Genomic DNA, 27,977 nt, shown 5'->3' on the forward strand with positions numbered 1-27,977 from the left:
TGCTCAAGGTCACATAACTAATTATTATCTGAGGCTGAGTTTGAACTCCATCTTTCAACATTATAGGTTTTTCCAATTAGCACTATTAACTGTTCATGTATAGAATCTATTATAGATTTAGACCTCTTCCTAGTACAACAGTCTTAGTTTACAGATAAGGAAACCGAGGTTTAAAGAGATACTGACTTGCTTAAGGCAATAGTGAGTAAGCATCTTTTAGCCTAGGATGTTTTTTGTTTTTTTTTTCCCCTGAGGCAATTGGGGTTAAGTGACTTGTCTACGGTCACATAGCTAGGAAGTGTCTTAAAGATTCTGAAGCCAGATTTGAACTTAGGTCCTCCTAACTTCAGGGCTGGTGCTCTATCCACTGCACCACCTAGATGTCCTAGCCTAGGATGTTTTTGTTCTATTTTTAAAAGATAACATATCCAAATGAGAAATGTTTGAGGGGTTTGGGTTTTGGGTTTGGTTTTTTTTGGCCTTTATCTCTCAAATTACAAGCTAAAAAATTCAGGTTCTAGGACAAGTAAATTCTTGAATTTGAATTGGATGAAGTTTTTTTTTTTAAAATTTACATTTTTAATGTGTGCTGTACGTATAAATTTAATGTGTAAAATCTATTTGGGAGAAACAATCTGGAATCTGCTGAAATATCTGTTTTTAAGTGCAGGTATTTTCTATATTCAGTCAAGGTGACTTGGGAAGGGAAATGACATCCGTTGCCTCATATCCAATCAGATAATTGATATTATGCCATATTAAGACTTCTTTTTACTTAAATCAGCAGATTAAAGGTGGTGATGTGTCTGATTACAAGAAATAGAAGGGGTGGCTAAGCAGAGATTTCATAAGAGAACCAACTTATTCCAAATCATTAAAAAATGAAGCCAAATACCAGCATACATCAGATGAAAAAGAGTTACATGTAAAATTTCAGTTCTAAGAAGAAAACCTGTGATAAAATCAGCAATAAGAGAAACAGGAAAAGATTATGAAAACCTCAATATTATTACCACCAGATATATCTGCTAGCAGATTCAAAAATCTACATAAACAATGTATTTCAACATCTTATTCTCTATAAGAAATAAGGTATTTCTTAACAAGAACAGATCATTCACTTGTCTCAGATGAGGTATAAATTGGTAGACCAAGACAAGTAAAGGATTATAGGATTTGGATCTGCAAGAAACCTTTGACACTGTCCATTTATTCCTTTGACTTTAAAGATATCTCCTGCCTCTATAGCTGAAATTTACACTTATCTAAGTCTTTTGAAATATTCAGCTTTCTTCAAGACTCAAGTAAGACTTTATATTAAACCTTCTAAAATCAAGCCTTTCCTGATCCCTAGTGAGGAAGCTAGATGATGAAAAGGATGGAGTGCTGCACCTAGACTCAAGAAGACCTAATTTTAAATTCAGCTCCTGACATTTAAAAATAAGACATGACAAGTGATGAGTCTTAAATCTTGGAGGTACAAGATTGGAGAACAGCAGAGGATTCTGTGCAGGATAGGTAGATTTGAAAATCATCAGCACAGAGATAGTAATGGAAGCAAATGAATTTGACCAATAGTTTAGTTAGAGAAGAGGGAGGGCCCAGGACAGCAATCAAAAAATTGTCTACAAAAGGTGCCTCCATCTTATTCTACCAAAACTGCTCTCACATGGCAATTGAACCATATACTCTATAAATTTTGAGAGCCCATGAGGCAACAAATATTTTCCCTCTTTTTCTTCTTAACAAGTAAATGAAAATTCCTAGTTCTTAGCCCACTCAGGATCAGTGGGCGACCTCCACAGAACACATTTCTGAGGGAACAGATTCCAGATTGTTGCTCCAAATTTCCAAGAGATTAAGACATTGAAAAAAATATTTCTTAAAACATAGTGTCATATTAATGGTGTGTTATAGCTTAAGGGAAAATCTGGAGCTTAAACACAGACCCTACTAATTTATATGAACTATTTTGTAAGATAATTATTTGATTTCATTCTTCTACCTTAATAAATTTAAACAGTTAGTGAAAGAAACAAATGAAAATAAATTATAGCTATAATACAACCACAGTGAACTTTGTTTTTAAATATGAGAAAATTCTTCTGTTCATCTTCTAAATATTTCTATCCTACCACAAAGGCAAGATTGAAAACTTTGTTTGAAAGGGGAAAAGGGACCCTCCTCTATTCCCTAATTTTATTATTAACATTTAAAAATGGAATTAAAAAAATCCGAAGTACAACATAAAAGCCAATGTGGCCAATAATGCTTGTTGTCTTGCAAAATAGCAAAATTAAATGTCAAACAAAAAACTTACCTGGAAACAGAAATTCAATGTTTGGGAGTTGTGGAGTTTATTTACCTTATTTGAGCATGATGAAAATCTTAAATTCTCACTTTCTTTATTATCTTTAAAATATCATTTGTTTATTATACGTGTAACAGATTATATACAATAAGAGTATCCCTGCATTCTGGAGCTTTACTAAGCATAATCCCAAAGAATTGCTTCTTAAAAAAACAATTTTTTTTTTTAAAGAATGAAAGTTAGTGAATCTGGGTTCAAATTGTGACTATCACTACTTATGAGATCTTAAGCATGTCATCTTATCTCCTGAGGCCTGCTCATTCTGTAAAATGAGGGAGTTGATTTCTATGGCCTCTGAGATTTTTTTCTATCTATGATTTTATAACTTTTAATTGTCAAAAATGTTTCCCCCCCAATGCACATATGAAATTTAAGACTAATAAAGAATAAGTACATGGATCAATAAACAAGAAGTTATTATATAAGATGTATTAATTTTAAAAAGATGATGTATTAATTTAAAATCACAATAATTACGAGGAAGTTCACTCTCTGGGAAAAATTTCTAGAATTACGTTCAAAAGCATGTCACAGAACAAGAGGCTACTTTTTCAAATTAGGTAATAGTTTCTCAGGCAAAATAACCAATGCTATCCAGATCACTGTACTAAAATCCCCATCAGAAGCTTTAATAAGTAATAACATTAACATTTTCCAACCAAAGAGAAGCTTGCCAAAAGTGCTACCATGACTTTTTCATCAATATACCATTTACTGAGCATATAGAATGAGCTATGTCCTATCTAAAGCTATTTAGGAGGGCAGCAAGCATAGACTCAATGTTATTTATATACTGCAGACTTTGTGATTTGTTTTCTCATTCACTTTTCAAAAAAAAAATGATCACTGTATTAAGTCACATCTGGCTTATATATTTTCAATTTGGTGATGATTATACAATTGTATAGCACAGGATCTCCTAGCAAGACAATACAATCAAGTTTAAATAAAACTAAGCCCCAAAAGACTGAAAGTTTCTGGAAGGAAAGAACTAAGTGTCAATCTGTATCTTGTAAACTTCTACACACAATAGGATTACCTATTTTTGAATTGTAAGATACTTAGTAATTCATTAGAGAAGGGTATTTTGAAATCAAATTTCTTGTCCAATTACACAAAAGGGTAATTAAGAGTCAGGGCAAGAGTTTGAAACCATGGCCTCTGGCTCCACATCCTGCAATTTCTTATAAAGCTACCTTGTGCATTAAATGGGTAATCATATAAATATGTTCCAATAAAAACTGCCACTACAGATATAAATGTTTAGAAAAAGGGTAATGTTTTCGTTTTCAATACACTTTAACTTACTCTTGATCCTGGTTACTTATATTTGTGATAGTATGTCAGTTCTATAGATTTCAAAAACATTTTAAAAATGATTCTTAAAAAACAAAATAAGAATTGAATCTGGTCACACTGTCTATTAATACATAATAGCAAATTCTTACAAATCTGGGGGTAGGGGAGTTGTAACAGAACAGAACACTGAGTGGGCCTAGAAACCAGAACTAATTCAATTTGACCACTACTTTACTTTTCTTTAACCGTGCAACCTCCTTTAAAACTCATCCTGAAGCATATTACCACTGAAGACTGATCAGTCTCCCAGACATAGTATAGAGCCCAGCAGATAGTGCTTAATAAATCTCTGCTGAATTAAATTGAATTTCCCCTTTTCCTTACTTCAGGCCTCTAGTGAGATTCAAAAAGGACATTATCTATGTATAGGGGGAACAGGTAAACTAGGAGAAAGAAATGCTGTAATCAGTCACTCAAAAAACATTTATTAAGGGCCAAGAATTTTGCTAAGCCTTGGGGACACAAATCACAAATGGAGAGACAACATACAAGTAACCATGTGCAAGTTATATACAGTGTAAATTGAAAATAACCAAGAGAAGGAAGTCACTAGAATTAAGGACAATTGGGAAAGGCTTCCCGTAGGATTTTGGATTTTAGCTAGGGTTTGAAAGAATCCGAGAGATGGAGAGAAAGGGGGAAGGGCATTCTGTGCATGAGAGGCAGCCTGTTAGGGAAGTTTCCAGGGGAGGTCAGTGCTGCTGCTGGGATCACAGAGTCGCTGAGGACGTGTGAAGTGGGCAGTGGTCTGGCATGCAAAGCCTGGGCTCCGGTTCTGGTTTCACCCCCTCATGAGGTGTGTGACCTTGGACAGGTCATTTCCTGTTCTCCCTCAGCCGACCGATCTTTCAGTCAAGTGGTGGAATTGGTTTAAGTCCTAGGAGTCTTAAGAACCGAACTGGCTCTTCCTGCTTGAGTCCTAGCCAACCTGGGATCCGGATGAGCTCATCTATCAATTCATTCTAACTGAATCCCAGGATCCTTCCAGCTAGGACACGATGTGATTCTGTCCAGTGTAAACAGCCCCCAAATTCCCAACCCAGCCTCCGGCGCCCATCCTCCCACGCCCATTCAGGAAAAAAGAGAAAGGAAAGTCAGGACGCTGAGTCCCCCAGTCCCTTGAGAGGGGGGGCAGCCGGGGCCTCTCAGCTCCAGACTCCCGCGGTTCCCAATGCCCAGCGTCACTCTGCGCCGCCTACCAAGTGCCGCGGGGACTCCCCGAGTTGGTGCAGGCGGTAGGAGGCCGCGGGGGTCTCGGACCTCCCCGCCGCCGCGCTCCTGCCCCCCCCCCCCCTCCGCTTCACTTACTGTTGTACTGCACTCCTTTGGCGAACCTCCTCTGCAGCGCTTGGTTCATGGACTGTAGGCCCGCGGGGATGTTCTTGTCCCGGCCCGGAGCCTGGTCCGACCCCACCAGCTTTTTGAGAACAGAAAACATCTTCCTCCCCTCCCCAGCTTTGCGCCTCCCTCCCTACAACCGTCCCGGAGGACTCAGAGGGCTCCCCCGGCGTCCTCAGTCAGGGAGGGGCAAGCACCGGGCGGGCACGGGGAGGGGACCATGCCCGGGGAGGGGGAGCGAGCACGCTGCGGGACAGTTGGTGGGTGGCCTCTCCTTCCCCCAGCAGAGCTCTGGCTAGCTCCCTTCAAGGCCCGAGGCGGAGGAGGAAGCGAAGCTCGGTCGGCCCTTTAGCTCTCCGCAGCTCGGCTCCAGACGGCTACAAGTTAGCCCTCGTCTCGGCTCCCTCCTAGCCTTCAAGCCGCGTCTCCAGGGGTCCTCACAGGACGTGGCACAGCTTCCCCGGCCCTCGGCACCGCCGCCAGCCGCTCGCTCGCGTCGCCATCTTGGGCCAGCTCGGGCGGAGGGGAGGGGGAGCGTTGTGAGAAGAGGCCCTCGCGGAGCTTCGCACCGGCTACGGGGGCCCGAGAGGGACGTGGCAATGTGGGCGGGGCGAGTGCGCCGAGGAACGGAGTCCCCTCCCCTTTCCCTCTCACGGAGCTGGAAGCGGAGAGAAGGGGGCAAGGGCAGAGTGGAAATCGCCTTCCCCTCCAAACCCCCCCCCCCACTCACCTCAGAGATCCTCCCCCCCAAGGCGCGAGCCTTAATGTTTGCAAAGGGCTTTCCCCATGTTCTCTCACTTGGACCTTGTAACCGCCCTAGGAGACAGGCGTTTTTATCACCCCCGTTTTATAGGCGAGGAAGCATGCAGATGTGTACATTGTTCCCTGGAGGCCGGGGGGCAGGCTCCCCCCGACCGGCTCCGCGCCCCCCAAGAAGGCAGCAAAGGCAGATGCACGGGACGCGGGCGCGCCTGAGGAGCCTCCCTGCCCCGAGCCTGTCCGGGGGAACCTGGGAACTTCAGGATGCAGAGTTCCTCCAGGTCAGCCCAACTTCCCCTCTGCGCGTACTAGCTAGACTTCGAAACCGGGCACCGCGTAGTACAAAGCGCCGAGAAAGGGTGAGGGACTTCTTGTTCTGTCACAGTGCAGTGTGCTGCCCCCGGAGCTAGGAAACCCGACTCTAACGCGGCACCGACACTTACTCCGCCGGGGAACCCCGGTCCGAGAACGTCACAAACTTTTCTCCCTCTGCCCGAGGCGGCCTTCCGTCGGAGGAGAGGGACGGGTTTGGGTGCTCACTACAAACAGATGACGTCATCCAGCCCACGTGCTTTCCGAAAGTCCGGAATTAGTAGGGCGACCTCTGTGTGTGGCTGTGGATCTCACAGAAGAGATCCTATCGGGTTCAGTGATTCAATTCACCGATCGTGTCATTCCGAGAATCCAAACTTTACACGAGACATTCAAGTCAACACACACGAGTGTATACCTGTGTGCTGTTCTAAGGCCCTGGGAACACCGAGATTGAAGCCACGCTCGCTGTCCACGCTCGGTGCGTGACGGGGACCGGGGACCAGGGACCCGGAGGCCGGCGCGCTGGGGGCCGGTTCTCCGTGAGACGGGGTGGTGCGGCGGCTCGGCTCCCTCCCCCCGGAGGCAGTTGTGGTGCTGGCCCCCAGCGGACCAAATGTACTAAAACGAATGGGAGTCGTAGGGACTAAGTCTAGGCGTGCGGTGGGGGAGAGAGACGGAGAAGGCCCCTCGCCGGCAAACGCCCTTCCCGAGCCCCCCTCCGGATTCACACCGTGCTTCCGGCAGTCGGGGGTCATCGGAGCGGCCTCTGAAGCGGCCCATGCTGCATCGTCTCACAAGACACTAATGTGTGTAGAGATGTTATTCGAGGTCATAACTTAGAATGGATTTCGATCAGTGTTACCCGTTATAGTTTCCCTCATGCCCCCGGGGAATATTCCTAGGACGCGGTATGCTATTTCACTTAAAAATGTGACTAAGACTCAGATGTTGCATTTGATAAGGAACCATTGTAATTTATTGAGTTGGAATGTAGGTGGGAGGAAGCTGAGCGAGATCTGGGTTTTAGGAAGATGACTGACAGACGAATGGAGGAGGGGCAGAGTTTTAGAGCAGGGAGACCCAGCTGTTAAAGTAGTTCCGGAATAAGGTAGTCTCTAAAACGATCGTCCCAAGGCCCTGACCCGAAGCGGCGGGACCTGAGCTCTAGAAGTCCAATCTCAAGGTCTTAGTGCTTTCTTACTGCAACATGTAACCAGCCCTTATAAATCAGGGAGGAGAAAAGACGCAGGCACTTTTGTCCCAGGTTACTCTCAAAACTCCCCCCTCCCAGTCCAGGCAATTCAAATCTGTGTATTCTGCCTTTGTAATAGACCTCCCACACGCCCCCTTCTCTTCTCTGGGCTCTCACCACCCCGGCGATGCTCCTCCTGTCTTGCTCCTAGACTACAGTCGCACTCTGGTGGGACTCTCTGCTTCAGTCTGTCCCCGCCCCCGCCTATCCTCCACTCAGGCTTTCAGAGCTATCCCAAAGCACAGGTCTGACCACGTCAACCCTTCCCCCACCCCCACTCTCCAGTCCCGTGACCCTCTCCCTCTTTACCAAATAGAAATTTTGACAAAACTCCAAATATCGCGTGACTTCCGAAGCCCTTTATATTTTGTCGCCTCCTTACTTGCCTGGACTTTTTATACCTTATTCCTTTCTATGCCCTCTTTGATCTATTGATACTGACCTTCTTCCTTGGCTTGCTTTGCTCTCCTCCTTACTTCCACCTCCCGATTGCCCTGGCTTCTTGCAAGTCTCAGCTAAAATCCCACCTTCGACAAGTTTTTCCTCCTCTCTCAATTCTAATGCTTTCTCGCTGTTATCTCCAATGTATCCTCTATGTGCCTCATCTGCACATAGTTGTTTGCCTGCAGTCTCCCCATTAGATGGTGAGCTTGAGGTCAAGAACGGACTTTTGCCTTTCTTTGTATCCCTAGTATTTAGCACAGCACCAGGCAAATCATGTTGGACGGACCACTTTCAAACGAATTAGTAGTTTAGCCAAAAAGATGCCCCAAGTGTCCCCATTCCCACATCCAACTCTCTTTTGCTTTCCTGTGCTGCTTTCAACTCTTCCTTCCTGTAAGTGGAGCTAATAGAAGACATTAGTGATCTTTCTCCTATAATGATGATCCCACTCAGGTCCTACCCAAGAGCTGCAGCATGGACAGGAATGGCTTGTGCTACATTCAGTCCTGGAAAAAAATTTATTTGTAATAAACTGACCAAAGGAGGCGGTCCGTTGTGAGCTAGAAAGTTGGACATGCTGGGCCTTGTGGGACTAAGGAAAGGATCAAGGTTAAAGAAAGTACCATTATTTCTTCTTTGGTCTTTTGTTATTTTTGAATTTAGCTTCAATCAGATTTTCACTTTGCTTCTTGATGTCATCCCGGGAAAAAACAAAGGTGCTCTCCATATCAGTAAATTGGAAGGACTCTAGAAAAATAATAAGACAAGAGGGGAGTGGGGAAGTTCTTGGACCCCATTGAGTAGGAGATTATCTTTAGTGTTAATTTCCCATGGGGAAGAGTCACTAGCTACCATTGGCACCCCAGAAGAGTGGCTTCATAGCAGACCCCAAATTCACTGTATCCCATCTCCCTTTCCTACCCACTAGGGCCTTCAGCTTACAACTGTCCACAGTTAAACAGGAAACCAGAGAGGAAATATCCCATAAGTAAATCCTTTTCTCAAACTGCATGCTATTTCAATAAATCTCTGAGATAACCTATAGCAATGTTCCAGTCCTTTTCCTCATGTCCTACAGGTATAATAGGTTGTTTCTTAAATCAGCTGAAAGTATGATAGAAAGACTCATCTATGATAATTCAGAGATTAAGAATGGGAGTGGGGAAAGAGGGAAAAAGGTTCTCAGAATGCAATCCACCATTATGTGTGGGGAAAAGTTAATAGACATTCCATCTTGCTCCATATATTCTCAGTCCCTCCTCTTTGGCAAATGCTGCTATGAATATCTGAGAATGTTCATCTCAAAAAGTACTCCATGGACTTCCCTCAGTCCCAGCAGGGACAACTAGAAATTTCAGCTACTGAATTTTCCCCAAGTTAAAAATTATCACCTGCCTCTTATCTTTGGTGCCTAAGGTTTGTCTGTGGGATTGGGGGAAAAGGGAGGATGGATTTGCTGAAGGGAGGATTAGCAGCCTCAGAAATCAGGGTGAATAGATATTTTCCCAGATTTATTCCCGAAGACACTGTAACTCACCTGTCTCATCATAATCAGTATCTTCAAAAGCAATCCTCAGGTTGTGCTTCTGGTGTAGAATGGTTTCCTCTAGGAAGTCTTTCACTTTCTGGGAAGACTGAAAAACAGAGATCTCATAAGATGAACCCAGGGGAAAGGAGCAGGGGGAAAAGGCTGGAAAAGGAGTACATATAAGAACTTTTCTACCTTTGCCCTCCCTTATTTACCTCTTCGCATATGTCCACATAATCCTTAGTTCTTTCTATCAGATGGAGCAGCTTCCTCTCACAGTATTGTAGTTTGCTGTAGGCATCTTTGCTATCAGCAGGACCAGGGATTCCTTTCTAAAAACAAAGAAGTGTCCCTTTTCCTCTCAACTTCCTCCTTTAAGCCCCTCTTTGTAGAGAGCTCCCCAGACTCAAAATTTCAGTCTGAAGAAAGTGTTGAGTGATGATGGATCATGTCTTTAGTGCCTTTTTATACTCTTTTGGGGAGGGACAAGATAGAAGGCGATAGTGGTGGAGGTACCACCAATTCAGAAAAAATAGGACCCAAGTAGGGTTTAAAGGGAAATTTTTGAGGGACTGAACTCTTAACTGCATTAGAAATAGGGGAGGTTTCCAGGAAAGAAAATTGAACTGGAAAATCTTCAGAAAACATCATTAAAAGGATTCTTGGAGAGGGAGAGATGTATAGATAAGGCCTGATTCCAAAGATTAAATAAGGCAATAGATTAGGCCTCTAGGAAGATAAAGGCTGAAAAATATAACTGAAAAGCAAGGAATGTAACTGAAAGCAATAGTCATGGCTAGGATGAGAGGAGTCTTGGCTATTAGAACTAGGATATAGGGTTTTTCTCTACCCTCACCCCATTCCCACCCCACCTTCACCTTTGAAATTCCATTTTTTGGAGCAAAGCAGTTGAGATTAAGTGACTTGTTCACAATCTACAGCTACTAAGTGTCTGAAAATTCAGGTTCTCCTGATTACAGAGCCAGTACTCTTTTCCCCTTCCCCTACTTACTATACTGTGATTTATCAATGTTGAAAGCTGCCAGGTTAGAAAATTTTCTACTGATATAGGTCAGCAATTTATTTTTCTTAAGAGTTAATTGTTTGGCAATTCCAATAAGACTTGAATGGAAAGAGCCACATCCAGAGAAAGAACTATGGAGACTGAATGTGGATCAAAGCATGGCATTTTAGTTTTTTTTTTTGTTTGTTTCTGTCTTAGCTTTTTTCTTTCTCATATTTTTTCCCTTTTTGATCTGATTTTTCTTGTGTAGCATAATGAACATGAAAATATGTTTAGAAAAATTGCACATGTTTAATCTATATTGGATTGCTTGCTGTCTAAGTGAGGGAAGAAAAGAGGGAGGAAAGGAGAAAAATTTGGAATACACAGTTTTGCAAAGGTGAATGCTGAAAACTCTTTGCATGTATTAGAAAAATAAAAAATGCTATTTTTTTTAAAGAAAGAGTTAGTTGCCTGGGAGTACTAAAGAGTTTTTTTGAGAAGTCACACAGCTGACATGTGTCAGAGAAAGCCCTAGAACTAGGTCTTCCTGTTTCTGTGGCCAGCTCTTTATACATTATTATACAAATGCTGCCTTCTCCTTCCCTACTTTCAAACAGATCATTCTGTGACAAATCATAGGCTGTTCTGCTTCACCTACTGGGGAATAAATGTATGAAACATTCTTCACAAATATCCTAGTGGTTGGGCTTCTAACATATATAGGTTCCATTGACCTTGTAAATTTATTTATTATTATTTACAAAAAACCGAGGCCCAAGCTCTCACAGGTGACAAAGCCAGGATTCTAACCTGACTTTTTTTTTTTTTTTTTTTTTTTTTAATTCCAATTTCTTCAATATACCATGGCAACTTATAGAAACTTGGCAGATTATCAGGGGGCCTGAAAGGCTTGAAGGGATCATCTCTAATGTGTAAAGTCACTTCAGGGAGGACCCCCATGGCCTCCCCCAAACTGGCTCTCCCAGGACAGTCAGGCTGAGAGGAGCAATTCTTATGCTCTTGAGGGAAGATGGAGAGGGTAGGGCTAAGCTCTGGCCAGAGCGGCCGGTACCTCTGAGGGCAATGGGACGCCTATCAGGCGAAGGAACAGATTGTCGATGCCCAGCTCGATGTTGAGAAGCAGTTGTTCACTCTTAACCAAGTTGTGGTTTTCCAACTGGAGCCTTTCCTTTGCCTCTTCCAGCATCACCTTCATTTTCTCCTCTTGTTCCTTAAAGCTGTCGATCCCAGAGCCCAGGAAGAAGCAGGGGAATGGGCAGCTGAGGCAGCCCGCTGGCTGGGACTCACCACTCCGGACTTCCCCTCCCCTCCGCCCCACATTCTACCTTGGCATCATCTTTTGGATCCCCTTCCTTCTCTAACACGGACACCACCCTGGTAGAAGCCCTTATCCCTTCTGACTCACTGAGGCTGGACACTGCCTCAAATCTCTGCCCGCTCCAGGCCATCCTTCTCTAAGCTGTCAAAGTGACCTTCACAGTGCAAGTCTGACCACATCTCCCCCATGTTCAAGACACTTTATTGGCTCTATCTCCTCTATAGGATCATATATAAAATCCTGTCTGGCTTTTAAAACCTATTTAGGGTGGTAGGGTAGCCCAGCAGACAGTGTGCCAGATTTGGATTCAGGAAGACCTGAGTTCAAATCCAGCCTCAGACACTGTGGGGCCCTGGGCAAGATGCTTAATCTTGTTTGCTTCAGTTTCCCCTGCCACCCTTTGATTCCTCTTCATGCTAGCGCCTTTGCTCTATTGGTTATCTCCAATTTGTTCTATCTATATCTTGTACATAGTTATTTTATGCTGAGCTTTTTGAGAGCAGAGACTGTTCTGTGCCTGTCCTTAGTGCACATAATAGGTCCTTAGCAAATGCTTACTGACAGCCCACAGAAATTTTTCCACTTCCCAAGGTAGAGAAGTAGCTTCGAGGGGTCTTCTAGAACTGTGAGAACTCACACCTCTCTAAGAACCAGGTTTAGGGGAAGAAAAAGTCCTGAGCTGGAGTGTCACTAGCATTAGCCCCTACTATACTTGTTGACGTCTGGGCTCTGATGAAACTTGAGCATTGCCCGCTCTAGGTCCAGTTTCTGCAGCTGAGCCTCGAGCTCCTTCCTTTTTTGTTCATACTCCTTGGTCTGCTGTAACAGGTTCTCCTGTGTGTTTTTCTGGGCCAGGAATCTTCCTGCGATATCCTGTTTGGTATACAAAGAGAGAAGAGTGGAAACCTAGTTCTCTACAGTTGAGGGAAGAGCCAACCCAGAAGGGAAAGCCCTTTCCTTGACATTGCTACGATGTAACTACTTCCTTAAACTCTACTTTCCCTCAGTTGGCCAAATTATAGACTTTGCACATAAAAGTATCCAATAAATGGTGCTGATTGTTAACTAGTAGGCTGATTTGAACTTAGTCTAAATGTAGAGCTAGAGTCAGAAAAATTGAGTTTTGAACCCTTCTTCTGACATTTACTGGCTGCATACTCCCTGGACAAGTCATATGCCTTCACATTAATTCAGGCAGCTTACTGAAACTCTTAAGTTACAGAGGAGTGAACACCTGTAGATGTCAAACACCTGACCTGTGGGCCATACCACTCAGTGCTGCTGGAGAACCAGATCAAACTGGGATTGGGAAATAGTTAACATCATAAAAAAAAATATAAGTATGCATTTTTAAAATGTATAATGTTCAATCCTGTCTGACACTTGGTGACCTCTTTTGGGATTCCTTCTCCAGTTCATTTTACAGATGAGGAAACTGAGGCAAACAGGATTAAGTGACTTGCCCAGGATCACACAGTAAATATTTGAAATCTGGATTAGAACTCAGGTTTTACTGATACTGAGCCTGATACTCTGTTTACTGTGCCACCTAGGTATTATTATCTATTGACAGAGATAATGTCAATATGTGGTTTTCTAAGCCAATCAGTCTCTTGCTAGAATCCTTGTGTGGACTCATTTCTATTTGAGTTTGACACCCTGATCCAAACTTATGAAATCGCAGATCTGGTCATCTCTTGGCTCTTTCTCTCCCAGAAAAGGTACATGTATGGGGATGGGGGGAGAGAATGGTGGTGAAAAAGGTGGGGAGGGAGAAATTTCCTAGGCTATTGAATATAGAACTGGAAAGAGCCTTGAAGGTCATCAGGTCCAAAGGTAAAGCTCACTATCTTACATTTTGGCTCATGGTAATCATATGTAGTGTCCAGAAGTATTAAAAGCCAGCAGCATAGGTACAGAGCTCTATGCCCTGGGCATAGATATTTCTAACTATCTATTTTGCTAGGCAAAGATGGGACCCCTTTTCAGAGATATCAGAGCTCCCCATCGCCCCCCTCACATTAGTCATCCTGAAGTTGTCCTGGGTCTGCCTTCCTCTCCTTTGGCCATCTAGCTTGGTCAAGGCCTAGCCATAAAACTGGTTACTTCAGGCTGAACACTATGCAGCACTGAATCAGAATTACAGAAGTTACAAATGGAAGGATCATCTGAGCCAGTCCCCTCATTTTACATGCAAAGAAAATGGAGAAATGGTGACCAAAGTCCAGCAACTTGTTTGTGCCACAACTAGGTCCAGGTCTCCTGACTTCAGGTTCAGTTTGCACAGCCCTCCTCACTCAAATCCAATTCACTTGCATGTCATAGCATCATCTCCCTGATGTTGTGGTCTTTGAGAACAAACATCAACCACAACAATCTTCTGTAATATACTGCTCTTCCATCTGTGGCTCTAGTCTAGGACAAGGAGAACCACCTACTGGCTGTGGTGGCCAGAGTGGAATTGAGGACACTTGGTGATTTGCTTAATATCCTTAACTCAAGCTAGCCCACAGGGCTTTTCTATCCTCAGAAGGGTCTATATGCAGTTATGATCATCTCTTCCCTGACTTCAGCCACCTCAGGATTCTGAGGAATTCTTACCCAGAGGTGAGAGCACTGTACAGCATTCTTGACCTTGTCCACTATCTGGGTCACAGCTGCTTGGTACTCTATGTCAGACTTGGATAAACTTTGCTTTTTTCCTGAAAAGGGTGAAATAAAGTCATTAAGTAGGGGTGGAGATGGGAGGTGGGGGAGGTATCGAGTCTTCTCTAAAGTGCCAGTCTACCACTGGGTCTCAGTGGATTTTTAATTATAGAATGTTTGAGTTGTAAGAGATCTTAAGGGATTATGTAATCCAGCACCTTCATTTTACAGATAGGAAAACTGAGACTGGAAGATGACACAGTTCAAACATGAACTCAAATCTCCTGTACCTTAAAAATCCTCCCCTTTAAGAATTGGGAAAGAGCCATTGGGGTAGGGTTGAAGAGGGTCTGGGAGATGGAGTGAAGTATGGAGTATTACTTTATTTCACTGGCTTGTGGGCTCGTCCTTAGTTTTTTCATTTTTTTAAAAAAAAGAAACTGCTAAATTCTACCTCTTTGACATGAATCTCCAGGAATTTAAGAGTTTTATTCAAATTTGTGTATTTGGGGACTCAAGAGATTCATAACTTGAATCATACCCTGTGAAAACCATTTGGCACCAGGGCCTTCAGTGCTAGTGTAACTGTATAAATACACACATTGACCATACCTGATAGAATGGGCCAGACCAGAAGCTAGGAATGCCAGTTCAACTGTGCACCAAGATTATGGAGGCTGCTCCTAGTGGTCAATTTGTTTAGGAACATATTCTTGATCTTGATGGTAAGAGAAACTAATTCATGTGTGTGATGGAGGAAGAAAGTTTTTTAACCTTTGTGATTAAAATAATTCAGTTCAGGAAACACTGGGGTAAGTGAAAGGGGCAAGATGATACTAGCCAGTTTGATGTGGCTAAAGGAATATAATGGAAAGAATATTGAAATGGTGGATTGGATGAGTCAGAAGAGATCCACTGTGAGTTAAGGATGGGGGTCTATAGTACCAGGTGTTGTGTAGACAGTAAGGTAATGGTTTGGATAGATTGTTAGACTTGGAGTTAGGAAGGCATGACTTCAAATGTTGCCTCTGACAGTGAGAAAATCTTAATCTTTTTCAGCCTCTATTTTCTCATTTGTAAAAAGGGGATAATACTGGCACCTATGTCACAGAGTTGTGAAGATCAAATAAGCTTCCATATGTATAGTTCTTTGTAAACATTAAACATATATTAAAGTTATTTTTAGAATTGTTATAGTATTTAGTGTGAGAGTTCATGAGGTGACCAGTTATATTCTGTTCTGGATCCCGGTATCCTTTCCCATGAACCATGTTTACCACCAATACCAGTACTAGAAAGAAGAGGTAAGAAAACTTGTGTCTGTATTACATACATATTCTGTATTACATATATAAATAAATACAAATACAATGATATAAATATGTATATTTGCATATACACATTTGTTACATATACATATTGTACATATGTACATGTGTTTATATGTGCTTGCTTGCATGACAAGTGTTTAAGTTCCCAAAGTGGAGAGAGCAAGCAAAGCTAGAACATGTGATCTGGTCCATAATCATACCAGGAATAGCTCACATCTACACAGGTTTTGAGCTTTGGCAAAGCACACTACTTATAATATCATGTGAACAGACAATCCATGGAAGAGTGGGCATTTCCTATCATTCTATGAGCCCCTATCCCCTTTGGGTTCCTATGTACTGGGTGAGTTGGTTAGGAGATGGATGGAGTCCACACAGACACTCACATGGGTCTAATGAATGGTCTCCTGGGGCCTGAAAAATCCTTGAAAGTGTTATCCTGGACCAGGCTGTCTGAGAAACCATCCCCAGGAAAACCATGCTGGAGCCTAGGACACACAGAAGCTATTCATCTTTTATTTTTTACCTTTTACTGGTTCTGGAGTCATCAAGTTGGAGGTGTATTCCATTTCTAGTCTGCCCTTTGGGGGTGGGGGTGGAGGGAAACAGAAATATTGATTGTATCAATCATGGGTAGTCATCTCTTTAGTGGAAGAACTTTGGGCAGAGTGTGTGGGAAACCATACTCCCTCTTCCTAATGTGGCAGGAACATGGAAATCTTTCTTCCAAACACTCACCCAACTGGACCCCTTACTCCCCACCTCTAAGGGCCTTACCCTCCGGTGCTTCTCATTGCTAGCTGATTGAATCTTTTCAATCATTTTCTTCTGCTGGGTGAGTTTTTGTTCCCTGGCCCTGCGCTCTGAGAGGAAGGCTGTCTCCATTTCTGTCATGTTCACCTGGGAAGGAATGACAGTAGTTTACTAACCAATTCTAGCCTCATTGCCCCTGGCAAGCCCCACCAGGGTTAGTCCGGGCTGATCACGGTGTGGGTCAGCTTTCTGAGAGAGAGAAGCAACAGCGTTAGCAGAAGGAAGCAGAGGAAGCTGGGAGCAGGCACGAGTGCAGAAGGAGTGTGGGGCAACATGAGCTGGGAGAACCTCAGCCAGGAGGGAATGAAGATGAGGCTAGTGGTTATCGGTTTCCTGTGAGCCTCTAAAACAGAAAATGAAGAGAAGAGGGTCTGGATCTTCCAGGCTGTTTAGCCAATAAATGTCCCCAAAGGAGAATCTTGGCTTAGAGCTGGCTCATCTTTTTCCACTTTCCTTTTACCAACCTTGGCCTCTTCTGTCAACTTTATGGCTTCCTGGGTCATCAGACTCATGTCTGAAAGATCCTTCTGGTACTGGATCACCATGTTCTGCAGCTTGTCCAGCTGTTGTGGGTAGTGCACCAGCTCCTGGTGACAGAGACACAAGCAGTTTGCTTACTAAGCACCAAACGTTTATGAAGGATCTGTATTATATTGTGCGGGCAGCTGGGAATGCGGAGACCAGGAAGGGGATGGCAATGAGAAATGGAATGCAGAATTTGGGGAGCACCTTTGGGGTCCAGCTTGGTGGAAATGTAGTGTTCATGAAGAGGAATAATATGAAATGAATGGAGGAAGAGGCAATAGGGAACCACTGACATATGACATATAATGCACTTAAGACATGTACCTGAGAAAAAGTCCTTCAGAGGCTTATGGAAGGAAGAAATTGGAAGTTATTGCATTTGCTCAGAAGAGGAATTATGAAGATTTGAACAGGGAGTGGACAAATGAGTATCAGAAAAAGGGCAGATGTGAGAATAATGTTATTATATAAGTAGTACTGATTACTTGATAATTGATTGGCTGGGGTGGAGGTAAAAATGGAGAAGTGTCAAGACTTAAAACTGATGAAAACTAGATGATTGGAGGAATGGTGGTATAGGTTATCTTTATATACTTACATAAATTCTCTGCAAATTAAGGAAATCATGCTTTTATATATTCACTGTAAATATTTTCCTGCTCAGTTTCTTTTTAAATCTTTAATTGCTTTTTATTGTGTAATTTAATATGCATACAATGAGGATGCATGTTTCTTTCATTTTTTTTTTTTTTTGACAATTAGAAATTTATCTTCTCTATGCTTGGAATTAAGAACTTTTTTTTCTAATTTCTTTATGATTTATTTTGTACATTTAACTCATTACTCCATCTGTTTTTTTTGTTGTTGTTGTTTTTGTTTTTTTTGGCTATTTGTTGGATAAAATATAGACCTAAATTTACTTTTTTCTGTGGTATAAAACAAGTTTCTCCAATATTATTAACTGAATAATAACTAATTTCCTTGATGTTTACCTTTTATTTGATAACTGCTGCTTTATAATATAGTTGTAGATCTGATACTGCTAGACTGTGGGATTAACAATGGATTAGGGATGTGATAGGCTGACCATACTAGAGTGCTATATAGTAGACTTGTCAGGAAAACTTAATTTTGAATCTTTCCTCAGACATTTACTAGCTGTATGACTCTGGGCAAGTCACTTAACTTCTGTCTGTCAAATGAAGAAGCTGAATTTGACAATCTAGTTTCTTCCAGTACCATATCTATGCTCCTGTGGTCTCAATAGAAGGTGTTTTTTTTTTTTTTTTAAGCCACAGCCAATTTAAAAAGACTGCCTCCTAAGACTTTAAGGAGATTGCAGCGTAGGAGTAAAGATCACCTATAGGAATTAAATTCTGTATCTCTGAAGCATTGAAATAATATTTTAAAGCTGCAAAGGCAAATAAATCCTGGGATAGAAAGCTTTTCAAAATTTCTATTCCAAACTGATTGTATAATGGAAAATCTTATTCTGTAACTTGGGGTAGAACCTTCATTGTTTATATTTTATATTCCAAAATTCTCTCACACTAAAGGAACATTTTGTTATGTCATAAGTTATTAACATTCATTGAATTGTTTACCTGCATCATATGTGTATGCTGGGTGGCAAAAGAAAGCTCAAATCCTACCTTCTTCTGGAGGCCTTTCCTGGCTCCCAGTGGCTAGTACCTTCCCCTCTGAGGTGGCTTTTTGCCAATTTTTTTATAATTTGCATTTACCTATTTATTGACATAATAAATGCTTTTAATTGATTGAAAGAAGAAGAAGCACTGGAGAAGTCAGAGAAGGAACTGCTGGATATACATTTCATTCTTTTTCTTTTTTAATGAAAGCAATCTATTTTGGTTTATTTTGGTCTTTTGGCTAAGAGATTTTGACCAATCTCTCTATTTTGCTGGCATGGAAGACAGAAATAGCAGTCTCTTAGCAGAGGAGAATTTCCTCAATCAGATGCTATAATCCTACTATGTTACAGACAGCATTTCATTTTGAATTGGTCCATCCCTCAGGGGTTATTAACGGTCATTAGGTTATTATTGGTATGATTGAGGCCAAAGTAGGGAAATCATAGGTGGACTGAAATATGAAATTGAATTCAAGGTACCTTAGACATGGTTTTGTCCAACTCTCTCATTTTATTGATGAGGAAACAGACCTAGAGATGTTAAATGATCTGCCTAAGACTACAGAGGGAGCTGAAATTTGAAACCAGGTCATATATAACTTTCCTTCCTCCCTGCATCCTTATCCTATGGGACTAAACTAACTTGCTTAAAATGCATTATAAAAGATAATGAATGTGGGAAAAGGAGAGGTGGAACTCACTTGTTTCAGATAATCCAACAACTGAATGTAGAGCATATAGATGTTCTGGCAAGTGTCGATCTTGATCATTGTCTTTTCGATATTGTTCTCTAACTGACGGATCATCTGGGCAAGACCAGGAAGTTGAGAGCAGTATGTGTATTTGTGTGTGCTGGTAGGAATTACTGGAGCACAAAGCGGATGCCCAGGGATAGAAAAATGCTTAAATAGGGCAAGACCAGAGCCAGAACTAGGACAGGACAGGTAAGGGTTTGCCTCTGGGTGTTACAATTTAGAAGGTACTGAATTTAGAGGTCATTGACAGCATTTGGAGTTCTTTAGCAGCTAGAAACAACAGAACTTATAATTTAGTGAGAAAATTAGTTTAAAAAGGAAGCTACCAAATGGTGTTTTGGGAGGAATTTTCCCCCAATAGCCCTTTCTCTGTCCCTCCTCTCTTCCCACCCCCAGCACTGGGTTTGCACTCATGTTCCATAATCTCTGTCTCCACATGGGATTTTTCTCCTTTATGGGGCTTATTTGGACAGAGTAAGTTCTGGGCAAGGCTCTTTTAGTTTTGATGCTGGTGAGGGGGGGGAGGGAGAAGGAGGGGAATGACCCAAGATTGGGGTTTCAAATAGTCCCTTTCAGAATTCTAACCTTTTTTTTTTCCTTTTTCTTTTTAGAGATAAGGGGAAGCACTAACATAGAATATTGTGTTGTGTGGGGCTACCTTCTCACCTGCAGCTGCTTTAGTTCTTCTTTGTTATAGTTCTGCTGGTCTAGCAAATGATCTAGCTCTGTCTGCATGCTTTCCAGCGTCTCCCCTCGCTGCCGAACCAGGTGAAGCATCACATTGTGAACATTCACGCGGTCAAATACATACTTACGCAGCTTTTCTCGGGCTACCTGTGAAGGTACAAGAGGACTGGGCCCGGGGTATGATGCACAGGGAGGGAGGACATAGAAATGGATAAGGGGAGCTTGGACAAGATGGACTGGAGGCATTGGAATGGGGCCCATGGCTGCAAGGATGGAGGCTGGTATGGGGTGATGGGATAGGAATAAGACTGTAGGTTTCAGCTCTGCAGGCCATAGCTTCTCTTTCAGTATTTCCTTTTGGGTTTCTTCATGATATCATCTGCCACCCCCAATTCTGAACTCCAAAAGAAATGGCAAGAATTCAGAGCTTATATCAGGGACTAGGGAATAGCAATTTCCTGTTGTCTGAGGTGGGCTGTCTTTGAGGGCCTCTGTTCCTGGGCATAATGAGTGGATATTGATCCCTTATGGAATTGCTTCACTTAAGCCCCAAAGAAATTTGGGGCTATTCTTGGAGAGGGTTGAGTAGAGGACGCTGTATCCACAGCCTGTGATGCCTGGCTATGCCTTTTCTTTTAGTTGTTACCTCCATAGTACTTCGGCAGGTGGCCAACTTCAAAGGTATGTTCTTCTGGCAGGCCCGGGAAATGGTCCATTCATCATGCTGTAGAGTTTGGGGAATTTTAGCTGACCAGTTCCAGAGCCTATAGCTACTCTTCCCCTTATACTCCGATGCCCTGATGTCCAGCCTCAATACTCAGTAAAATTAATTTTACTCACCCAGTAAAATGAATAACTGCATATATTTATATAGTGCTTTAAGTTAGTATACAAAATCCTTTCTTCCCAGTTTCTCTGTGAGGAAGGTGTTTGTGAGTCTAATTATCCCAATTTTATATTCGTATTTCTCTGAAGGGTATTATCATTTTTCTAATCTTCCAGGTTTATAATCTGGGCATTAGCCTAGACTCTTGACTTTTACTTATTCCAAACATAATTTACCTGTCAAAGTTTGCTTTTTGTATTTCCACATCTGCTACATCTGAGCCCTTCTCAGACCCTCATCACTTCTCAATTAGGTTATTGTGACAGCTTCCTAATTGATCTCTCTAAAAAGTCTCTCTCTTCTTTAGTCCATCCAATACATTGCTGCCAGTGTGCGGATCTGATCAAGTGACTCCACTAACAAATTTAGTGGCTTCTTAATAGCCTCTAGAATAAAATATAAAGTCCTCTGTGAGATTTGGTTTTTTCCTAAGGCAAAGGGGGTGAAGTGACTTTCACTTCACAGCTAGGAAGTGTGAAGTATCCGAGGTCAGATTTGATTTTGAACTCAGGTCCTCCAGACTTTAGGGCTGGAGTTCTTATTCACTGCTCCACCTAGTTGCTCCCTTCTGTGAGACTATAAAGCCCTATGCAGCTTGCTCCTCTTTCCAGACTCATTGTGATGATGGAAGGGACAAGTGGTAAAGGGATACCACCGTCCTCCCAGGCCCAAAACTTAATAACTTCTCTTGAATAAGCCCTCTTCTGACGCTACTAACATCCTCTTGCTTGGATGACTGCAGTAACCTGCTGGTTAGTCTGCTTCTCCATTCAGATGTAAAAATGAGCTTTCTAAAGGGCAGATCTGGCCACATGTCCCCCCACTCCCCATTGAACTCCAGTGGCTCCCTGTCATCTCCAGGATCCAATATAAAATCCTGTTTTGGCATTCAAGGACCCTTCATAAACTGCCCTACCTCCTACCTTTACAGGCTTCTTATACTTAATCCCTATCCCTGACATAGTTTTATCCAGTGATACTAGCCTTCTTGTTCTTTCAACAAGATACCATCTCGGGGTATTTTCTGTGTCTCAATTGTGGAATGATCTCTTCATCTCTCTCCCCTAGCTTCCCTGATTTCCTTCAGATCCCAGCATAAATACCACCTTTTATAGGAAATCTCTCCTGTCCTCTGTTAATTATTTCTAATTTGTCCTGTATATAGTTGATTTGTACACAAGCTCATTTGCATATTGTCTTTATTAGGTTGAGAGTGGGTACTACCTTTTACCTTTGTTGTATCCTCAGTGTTCACTACAGTGCCAAGCATAGTAGATACTTAATAAATGTTTTTTGAATAACTGACTTATGCATAAGACTCAGTACTTCCTAATGGCAGGAGTGTCTTTCCTATCATGTCAAATCCTTTTTGTAAGGCGAGTTTGGGATGTTTCCTCTTAGGTTCCTTCCAGCTCCAAATTCCTGTGACTCCAAGTTCCCAGAGGCCTGGGAATATATTTCTTCCAGAACTAGCACAGTTTTCTTCCTTAATATCCTGAGCTAGAATGATGTATAGAAGCCTCCTTGGTTTAGGGTTTCACCTGAATAGGGAAGTGTGAACCCTGACCTATGTAATGACCAGTGTGTCTCCCCACATATTTCCCCATCTGATTATTCTGCAACTGAAGTTGTCCCTAATTAGGAATAGTTTCTCTCCTTTCTCTTCTAGGGAATGGCCATGCCTAGAAAAAGCCAGAGCAGAGGAAGGGAGAAAGGTGCCTCAGGGCAAAGACTGGCAGAATTTAGGTAAGGATGTGTGTGTGTGTGTGTGTGTGTGTGTGTACCAGTTTAGGTAGCTATATTCTACATAAGAACTATGAGTTATTGGGCTCCTTAAACAGGACCTTAGATTAAGTTCCATACTTTTTTGGCAGCTGTCCAGTCTTGTTGGAAATGACGGAGGTTCTTCTGCAGAATATGAATCAGATCCTTGTTTTGGATGGTCTTGTCCTCGAAGGCCTTGTTTTGCAGAAGTCGGCTCTTTTCTGTGGGTAAATCAGAGGCAGCATGGATGGGCACAAGAGTCAAGACATGAGGGGGTAGTTGTCAGAAAATACTCCCAGGGGTACCCTGCTCCACAGCCAACTTTTTGGAAGATCTCAGCTAGCTAATTAGGTCTCTGAGGGATGCCTCCTAACCTCATTACCACATGGACCAAGAGTATCTGAGGGTGAAATGACTTCTTGAGTTGTTCCCAAATCAATAAACAAGGTATCAGATTGTATCACTTCCTGCTCCTCTTAGCATTATTCTCTTCATGAAATATAGGAATTTGTTCAAAACAAACAGCAGTCATTCCTAGGAGAGCCTCACAGTTCTCAACCTAGTAAGAATAGTTCTAGGTAGAAGGGAGTGTAAAGGGTGTGGGAAGAGGGAGAGACTGGGATATACTTTCTAGAGTTCCATGGCTCATGCCAGCTTCCCATGTTTATTCTTTGTCCTCTCCTCTCCTACTACTTTTCCCCTGAATGAAATATTATATTTGGGGGCCCATTTGAAGTCTAAGGCCTTGTTGGAGCCTCTCCCAAATCTTTTGATCTTTTTCTTCCTGAACTTCTAGAGCATCTATGTCATTATTTCAAACTTTGTTATTGACTTGTTCCATATTGTTTTCTACTCATTTGTGTTAGTCTTTTTGGAATCAGAACCCCATAAGTCTGAGGACCAGATTCTCTCTTCTACTTGCATACCTACAGAGTGTCCAGCACAGGTCTGGGCACACAGCAGATTTCTAGATTTGCTGGTTATCTGTTCCCAAGAGCCCTTCGACCATCATGCTAAGGTCCAAGATTAAATGAATGGGTATAAAGCTTACCCTGGAAATTGATGATGGTTTTTAGCTCCTGGATCTTATCCTTCAGGTTTTCTAGCTCATGGACCCTCATGTTGACACTTCCAGGACTCTCTTAAGTCTTCTTTCCTTCCCTGAAAGGGAAGCTCTCAAAAGCTCTGGTGTTACCTGTCCACCTTCCTCTACTCTGCTCGATGAGCTAAGTAGTGTATCTGATCCGATTGTCTCATTAATTGTGAACTCAATGGAACTCTCTGTGACATAGGATAGAATTCTCAATTCTCAAAGAACCTGAAGTCCTAAGGCTTGCAAATACCCAACTAGCCATTTTCCAAGAGTGGTCTATTTCTTAATAGGCCCTTTAGGCATTTTTTTTTTTTGGACTAACAACAACAAAAAAAGCAATCTTATGGTAATTAACTAATTATAACATCCCAATATTGAGTTAAAGAGGTAAAATTATTTACTTAACATAGCTGAAAGAACATTGGATTTGGAAACAAAGGATCTAGGTTCAAATATGTCTTCTTATTGCCTGTCTGACTAAAGATGGACCTTTTAACTTCTCTAAGTCTCAATTTCTTCATCTGCAAAATGATCCTTTTCAGGGTTCCTTTCAGAGGCAAATTTTATTATCTATTCAAGTTTAACTGAGCATTTTACTCATGTGTATCTGAATGACGGCCTTTTGCCAAATTAGCAGGTGTTTGGGTCTGGATATAGGGTTCATTGAAGACAAATATTTTTAAAATTTTGTTAATACCTCTGTGTATATGTGTGTTGCTATTCCTATTTCCTTTCTTTTTCTTATATGAGGTGCTACATCTCAGGCCATGGCATTTGTTTATAGCTTTTGTTTTCAATTTATCATGCTCTATTTTGTTACCTGTGCATGTGTTTTATTTTCCTATTCAATGGAAAGTTATAGGAGGACAGGAACTAGATCTTAGCTAACTTTTATATATTTTTCAACACTAAAAACAATCCTTAGCCTATATCACTTCTTTTTATAAATTTATATTAAAATGCTAGATTTTTATTCCATGACTTTCCCTTCTCATCCTCCCTCCATTTTTATCTTCTTCTAGGGGAACATTCTAGGGCCCTTTCCAGCTCTGGTTTTTTGATACTGGAGGGGCCAAAGGAGATCTTACAAGAAGCTAATAAATGATGTTTCCTATTTCTCACTCCCCAAAATTAAGTCTGGACGCATGTCAGTGAAATAAATATTGCTTGTCAGTTCAAAACAACTTCAAGTATCTTTCCCACTGTCTACACCAGCTGTAGATACCTTTCATCTCTAGTTTTTCTGGTTAAAGAGCACAAAGGCAGCAGACTGCACAGGATGTTAGAGCATTATTTATGTATATTTATGGACTAGAGAATGGGATGCTTGTGTACAGCTGCAAAAGCCATGATGGTACAGGCAAAACCATGGAGAATTCTTATTCCAGAATATCCCCATATTGATTTTTCTTCTGTTCTGGATCTGAACATCCTTGAGAGGCCTGCTCTGTAAAAAAAAAAAAAAAAAAAAATTAAAGAGACACTGTCTACTTATATATATATATATATATATACATATATATATATATGTATATATATATATATATTTACATTTATATTTATATTGATTTCACAGAGGAGGAATGGAAACCTGATATAAGATCTTACTGCTGAGGAGACTAGGAAATGGAGAGAGAAGGTAATTGTTTAGCTCTCTGAGATCAGCTTCCTAAAATATTTTTACAAATCTGGCTTTAATCTTGTATTGGGTAAGTAGGGTCAGCAATGATGCAGCCTTTGGTTTGCAATCTATACTCAATTCCTTATAAAAAACAGCAACCATTTCCCCAGAAGCTCATTGGTCTTAGGACATAATTCCTTTAACTGCTTTACATCCTCCTTTCTTTCATACTTACAGCTCAGGGTCCCCTGGAAGAAAGTTAAGGTAGTCTACTCGCTGTCTGGCCCTTAGGCTCCTCTCACCTGGGGAAAGGTCCTGCGGCAGCTGTCCAGTCTCCAAGAAGAGCCAGAGATCAGAGCATTTCTGCGTTTCCACTCGGGTCACTGCATAGCTGCCAACTGAGCCAGCAACTAAGGGAGCAGAATGCCCTCCAGAAGTGAGAAGAGGGACAAGGGGCGGGACAAACTATACTCTGAGGCTTCTTTAGCCTCCCTCAGACCTTCGGGAACAGGAAGCCGGGGTGGGCCTGGTTTCTACCCAGCAGCGGTAGGAGTGACTTGGATGGGAGACTGTCAGCTACTTGCTTTTACCCTTCTTCTCCCTATCCTTTTATTTCTTTATGGAGGACTGATTGAATGGAAGGCAAAATCACAGTACTGGGATAGGTCCGGGTCTTGCATTGGCAAGTCAAGGCTCAGCAATCTTTCTCTCTCTACAGACATCTTCCCCGTCCCCCCCCCCCCCAACTCATCCTCTCCCACCAACTTCGGCTACCCACCCATGGCCAGCAGCACGGTCCACTGCATAGGATAGGGCAGCTTTCTCTGGAAGAGCTTCTGCAGGAAGAAGGCTGCACCCGTACCTGCTAACGGCCAAGTCCCCGATTAGTGTGACCCGCTCTGGCCCAGAGTGCTCTGGCCAAGGAGGGGGTCACCGCAGTAAGAGTGGGGGTACAGAGGTCCGGGGTAATCCCTTCGGCACATGAGCCAGCTCGCCCGCCTACCTGTGATGAACGTGATGATGCCTTTCATAAAGGCCTGGGACTGGCACGCGGCGTACTCCCGGAGCCCCTGCGAGGAGCACAGGGTTAGCCGCCAGTCCCCCAGGAGACCCTCCCACCAAGAGGGACCACCTCCAAACGCCCGCAGACTGATCCTGCAACCCCGCACCCACCCTGTGCAGGCGCCTCTCCCGCTCCGGGATCTTGGGGGGGACTGAGCCTCCGTTCCCAAGGTTGCGCCCTCGTTGCTCACCGGGTGCCTGGCTGCCACTGCATCATCCACTCGGGACAGGCCCAAAGTAACCATTGCTGAGTGAGAGGCAGGAAGGGAAGCCGGGAGTGGGCGGGGCGTAGAGGAAGGGAGTGGGCGGGGCTGAGATAGCTGGGCCCGCCTAGACGTTCGGCGCTACTACGACTTTTCCTATTGGAGCTGGGAACACCGATCAGCTCCCGCAAGCGCAGCTTTTCCCGCGAGCTTGGAAAGAGTGAAAGAGTGAGATGGTGGGTGTGAAAGTGAGAGTGTTTCTCCTTCGTGAGAGGGGGTGAGATGGAGACTGGTTTCTCTGCGCGATTGTTGTATTTAATATGCCTTGGAGTTTAAAATTAGAAAGGACTTCGTTTTTAATGAGGTTTTTTTTTTTTTAATTGTCAAGTACTTTTTTCCCCCTCCTACATCCCTCTCCTCACAAAACAAACCCCAAACCAAACCCAATCCCAAACCAAAAAATCAAAATCCTTGTGACAAATATGGCTAGTCGAACAAAGCACTTTTCCAAGCTGGCTATGCCCGAAATCATGCGCATTTTATCCATCCCCTCTCTGACGGGGGCCGGATTCCGGATCCACGCCCTCGGCTCCCAGTGGATCAGAATTCTGGATTCTTTCCGAAGTGTTCGCTTTCCCCACGTCGTTGTTATTCTACATCAGCTGGTGGAAAGCATAACCTTTCCCCCATTTCTCACAGCACACCACCACTCATTCCATTCATTAATTCAGTCACTTGGCAAAGAATTGGCTATGGAGGGGATTCCTAACATGGGAAATGGCTAAACAAATTATGCTATGTGATTGTGATGGAATGTTATTGTATTTTAATAAATGACTAGCAGAGCTTTTCAATAATGAAATGATTGGAGACAATTCCAATAGGCTGTGATGGAAAGAGCCATGCGAATCCCGAGAACTCTGGAGACTGAAGGTGGATCAAAGCGTAGTATTTTCATTTTTTGTTGTTTATTTGTTTGTTCCCCCCTTCTTTTGTGTTTTTCCCCCATTCAATCTGATTTTTTTTCGTGCAACATGACGAATATGGAAACATATTTAGAAGAATTGCACATGTTTATCCTGTATCATATTGCTTCTGTCTTGGGGAGGGAGGGAAGAGGGAAAAAAAATTGGATAATAAATTAAAAACAAATAATACATAAAATTTAGAAAAATACACATATTTTTATTTTTAAATAATAGCCTTTTATTAAAAAAAAAAACATTCACTCT

General features: G+C 42.5%; 4 protein-coding genes across 10 annotated transcripts in view; 1 reads left to right on the forward strand and 3 right to left on the reverse strand.

Annotated features, from left to right (window-relative positions):
• RABL6 (RAB, member RAS oncogene family like 6) overlaps positions 1–6,388 on the reverse strand; it is an 80,108-nt gene extending 73,720 nt beyond the window's left edge. For 3 of the 7 annotated variants that reach the window (XM_074289116.1, XM_074289119.1, XM_074289115.1), the window contains exon 1: positions 6,271–6,388. In XM_074289116.1, coding sequence (XP_074145217.1) covers position 6,271 — 1 coding nt within the window. In that variant the 5' untranslated portion in view covers positions 6,272–6,388. Of the gene's footprint in view, positions 1–5,038; positions 6,115–6,270 lie in introns of those variants that run through there. The other 4 variants (XM_074289114.1, XM_074289113.1, XM_074289117.1 and 1 more) reach the window with 4 other exon arrangements.
• A 1,954-nt stretch (positions 6,389–8,342) lies between these two features.
• CCDC183 (coiled-coil domain containing 183) lies at positions 8,343–25,009 on the reverse strand. Its single transcript, XM_074289120.1, has 14 exons — positions 23,818–25,009; positions 22,866–22,987; positions 20,763–20,840; positions 20,096–20,263; positions 19,376–19,480; positions 16,966–17,088; positions 16,466–16,588; positions 16,215–16,269; positions 14,313–14,413; positions 12,424–12,584; positions 11,445–11,610; positions 9,582–9,698; positions 9,376–9,472; positions 8,343–8,585 (listed from the first exon to the last, which is right to left on the reverse strand). Exons 1-14 carry the CDS (start codon positions 23,885–23,887, stop codon positions 8,464–8,466), a joined length of 1,608 nt encoding a protein of 535 aa, XP_074145221.1. The 5' UTR covers positions 23,888–25,009; the 3' UTR covers positions 8,343–8,463.
• Positions 14,995–27,977, forward strand: part of LOC141555843 (ficolin-2-like) — an 82,478-nt gene continuing 69,495 nt past the window's right edge. The window contains exon 1 of the mRNA XM_074289124.1: positions 14,995–15,082. The gene's annotated coding sequence lies outside the window, so the exon portion shown is untranslated. The remainder of the gene's footprint in view (positions 15,083–27,977) is intronic.
• TMEM141 (transmembrane protein 141) lies at positions 25,140–26,846 on the reverse strand. Its single transcript, XM_074289127.1, has 5 exons — positions 26,734–26,846; positions 26,484–26,550; positions 26,259–26,342; positions 25,783–25,890; positions 25,140–25,306 (listed from the first exon to the last, which is right to left on the reverse strand). Exons 1-5 carry the CDS (start codon positions 26,785–26,787, stop codon positions 25,239–25,241), a joined length of 381 nt encoding a protein of 126 aa, XP_074145228.1. The 5' UTR covers positions 26,788–26,846; the 3' UTR covers positions 25,140–25,238.

Source organism: Sminthopsis crassicaudata, chromosome 2 (assembly GCF_048593235.1).
Source record: "Sminthopsis crassicaudata isolate SCR6 chromosome 2, ASM4859323v1, whole genome shotgun sequence".
Lineage (NCBI taxonomy): Eukaryota > Metazoa > Chordata > Mammalia > Dasyuromorphia > Dasyuridae > Sminthopsis > Sminthopsis crassicaudata.

Excerpts from the sequence above, each read along its gene's own strand:
- CCDC183 (XM_074289120.1), bottom strand. The coding sequence starts at position 23,887 with ATGAGGGTCCATGAGCTAGAAAACCTGAAGGATAAGATCCAGGAGCTA. Across the intron at positions 16,270-16,465 it reads GCAATGAGAAGCACCGGAGG|GGCAGACTAGAAATGGAATA; the intron begins GTAAGGCCCTTA and ends CCACCCCCAAAG. Across the intron at positions 9,699-11,444 it reads GCGTCCCATTGCCCTCAGAG|AAAGGAATCCCTGGTCCTGC; the intron begins GTACCGGCCGCT and ends CTTTGTTTTTAG.
- TMEM141 (XM_074289127.1), bottom strand. The coding sequence starts at position 26,787 with ATGGTTACTTTGGGCCTGTCCCGAGTGGATGATGCAGTGGCAGCCAGG. Across the intron at positions 25,891-26,258 it reads GACCGTGCTGCTGGCCATGG|TTGCTGGCTCAGTTGGCAGC; the intron begins GTGGGTAGCCGA and ends CTGCTCCCTTAG. Across the intron at positions 25,307-25,782 it reads GCCGCAGGACCTTTCCCCAG|AGCAGGCCTCTCAAGGATGT; the intron begins GTGAGAGGAGCC and ends TTTTTTTTACAG.